This window comes from Triticum aestivum, chromosome 3B (genome assembly GCF_018294505.1).
Source record: "Triticum aestivum cultivar Chinese Spring chromosome 3B, IWGSC CS RefSeq v2.1, whole genome shotgun sequence".
Lineage (NCBI taxonomy): Eukaryota > Viridiplantae > Streptophyta > Magnoliopsida > Poales > Poaceae > Triticum > Triticum aestivum.
The window spans coordinates 32037106-32039214 of NC_057801.1; the positions used below are offsets into that span (position 1 = coordinate 32037106).

Consider the following 2109-nt stretch of genomic DNA (forward strand, 5'->3'; position numbering starts at 1 on the left):
CCAGCACACGATACGTGATGGTGCCTGGATGCATCATTTGATGTGCTCTAAGGCCAAAAAAAATTGATCCTTAGGGGAGCCCCAAAGGATAACCGTTGGGTTGGGTAGTTCCTCCTTAAAAATAGAACCAAACTCGAATGAGGAAACCAGAAGAAAAATTGAAAAGGAACAAACAACAAACATGAAAAGGTATGGTGAAACAGATAAATTGCTCACTGAAAACGTGCCCCCGTGCACATTTGGGCAACTTGCATAAAATGGGATTAGCCTGGTTTAACGTCCACAGAATGATCCACCCACACCAAAGCAACGTCAAGTTACTTCGCATGATCAAACCGACGAACATTTCTTCACGACCATGAATAAAAATGGACGGATACGGATTGAAAGCATCTGTCGATGTGCCTTACTGACAACTCAAGGTTTCTTCACGACCTAATTATCACACGCCGATCTGCGCCGCCGACGTTGAGGACCAGATGCAGGACATGAACACTCGTCGTACGATTCAAGGGACGGGTCTGCGCCTACATGCATACTATACATATATCTCTTGATTGCCACGCAAGCCATGGCTCGGCTGCACGGCCAGTCACTTTTGCACGCTACGTGCTTCATTGAACCAATCAGGGTGGCCTTGCTAAATCCTCCAGCGACATACGTACGAATCGACCGCAGTGAACACTATGTAAACAAACGATCGTTTGAACACCACAGCAGCTCACAACCGTCAGCAACAGATCAATATAGACACACGAACAAACGCTTCCATTGATTTAGGCCACAAGTTCATCAAACTTCAAGAGCTAGCGGCCGATATGGCTCCAGCTCGATTTGTTTCAGGGATGCTGCTGGCGGCGATCGGCTGTGTGCTCTCTGTGGCCGCGGACAACCCGACCACGCCATCCATGCAACCCTTCGTCTGGCAGAAGGCGCATGTGACGTTCTACGGCGGCGCTGACGCCTCTGACACAATGGGTAATCAACTAATCATTCAACTCACGCATGTACATCCATCTACTGCGTGCATACCCGGTTGATCTTGTTCTTCTGTGTATTAACACTTGCGATGGGTTCTATATATTGCATATTGCAGGTGGCACGTGCGGGTCTGGTAACCTCTTCTCTGAAGGGTACGGGACACGCACGGCGGCTCTGAGCACCGTGTTGTTCAATGACGGCGCCGCGTGTGGGCAGTGCTACAAGCTCGCATGCGACCGAAAGCACGCGGATCCGTTGTTTTGCAAGCCTGGTGTGACGGTCACCGTCACGGCCAAGAACTTCTGCCCGCCCAACGACGTCCTCCCCAATGACAACGGCGGCTGGTGCAACCCACCGCGGCCGCATTTCGACATGGCCCAGCCGGCCTGGGAGAAGATCGGTGTTTATAAAGGTGGCATCATCCCCGTCATGTACCAAAGGTATATATGCACTTCTTACAAGTTCAAAAGTTAGTTCAGAGTCATCGGAGCCACATAACTTATCTTTTTTCTATGTCACTGCCACACACATGCAGAGTTCCGTGCGTGAAGCGGGGTGGCGTGAGGTTCATAATCAATGGTCACGAGTATTTCAATCTTGTGCTTGTGAGCAATGTTGCTGCAGCTGGCTCGATCGAGTCCATGGATGTCAAGACCTCTGATTCTGACGAGTGGATACCTATGGCACGCAATTGGGGTGCTAACTGGCACTCGCTTGCGAACCTCACTGGCAAGATGCTCTCCTTCAGACTAACCAATAGTGATGGACACACACTTGTGTTCAATGATGTTGTGCCAAAGGGATGGAACTTTGGGCAATCATTTGCTAGCAAATTACAATTCTAGTGAGCAATGTCTGCCGAGTCATGGATTTGTGGTAATTACGCTGCATAAAATGCAAGTTGTGTAATTGTGTGCTGCTTGTATCACTGATTTAATTTTACAATTCAATTTGTTCATACTCACTCTGTAATTCGTCTGGAGTATCTAAGACCATGTTCATTCCATCAATTGTGTATACTTCAAATTCACTTCTGTGATGCATTCTGTGAATAGATTATGTCATTCTAGTGCTATGCATGGTAACTCACGCTTATAAGAAAGACACACTATTCGAATAGAAACTCAA

General features: G+C 47.8%; 1 protein-coding gene across 1 annotated transcript; it reads left to right on the forward strand.

Moving 5' to 3' along the window:
* Nucleotides 1-818: 818 nt before the first annotated feature.
* On the forward strand, nt 819-1826 carry LOC123064554 (expansin-A24-like). Its single transcript, XM_044488014.1, has 3 exons — nt 819-978; nt 1097-1421; nt 1517-1826. Exons 1-3 carry the CDS (start codon nt 819-821, stop codon nt 1824-1826), a joined length of 795 nt encoding a protein of 264 aa, XP_044343949.1.
* Nucleotides 1827-2109: the final 283 nt, after the last annotated feature.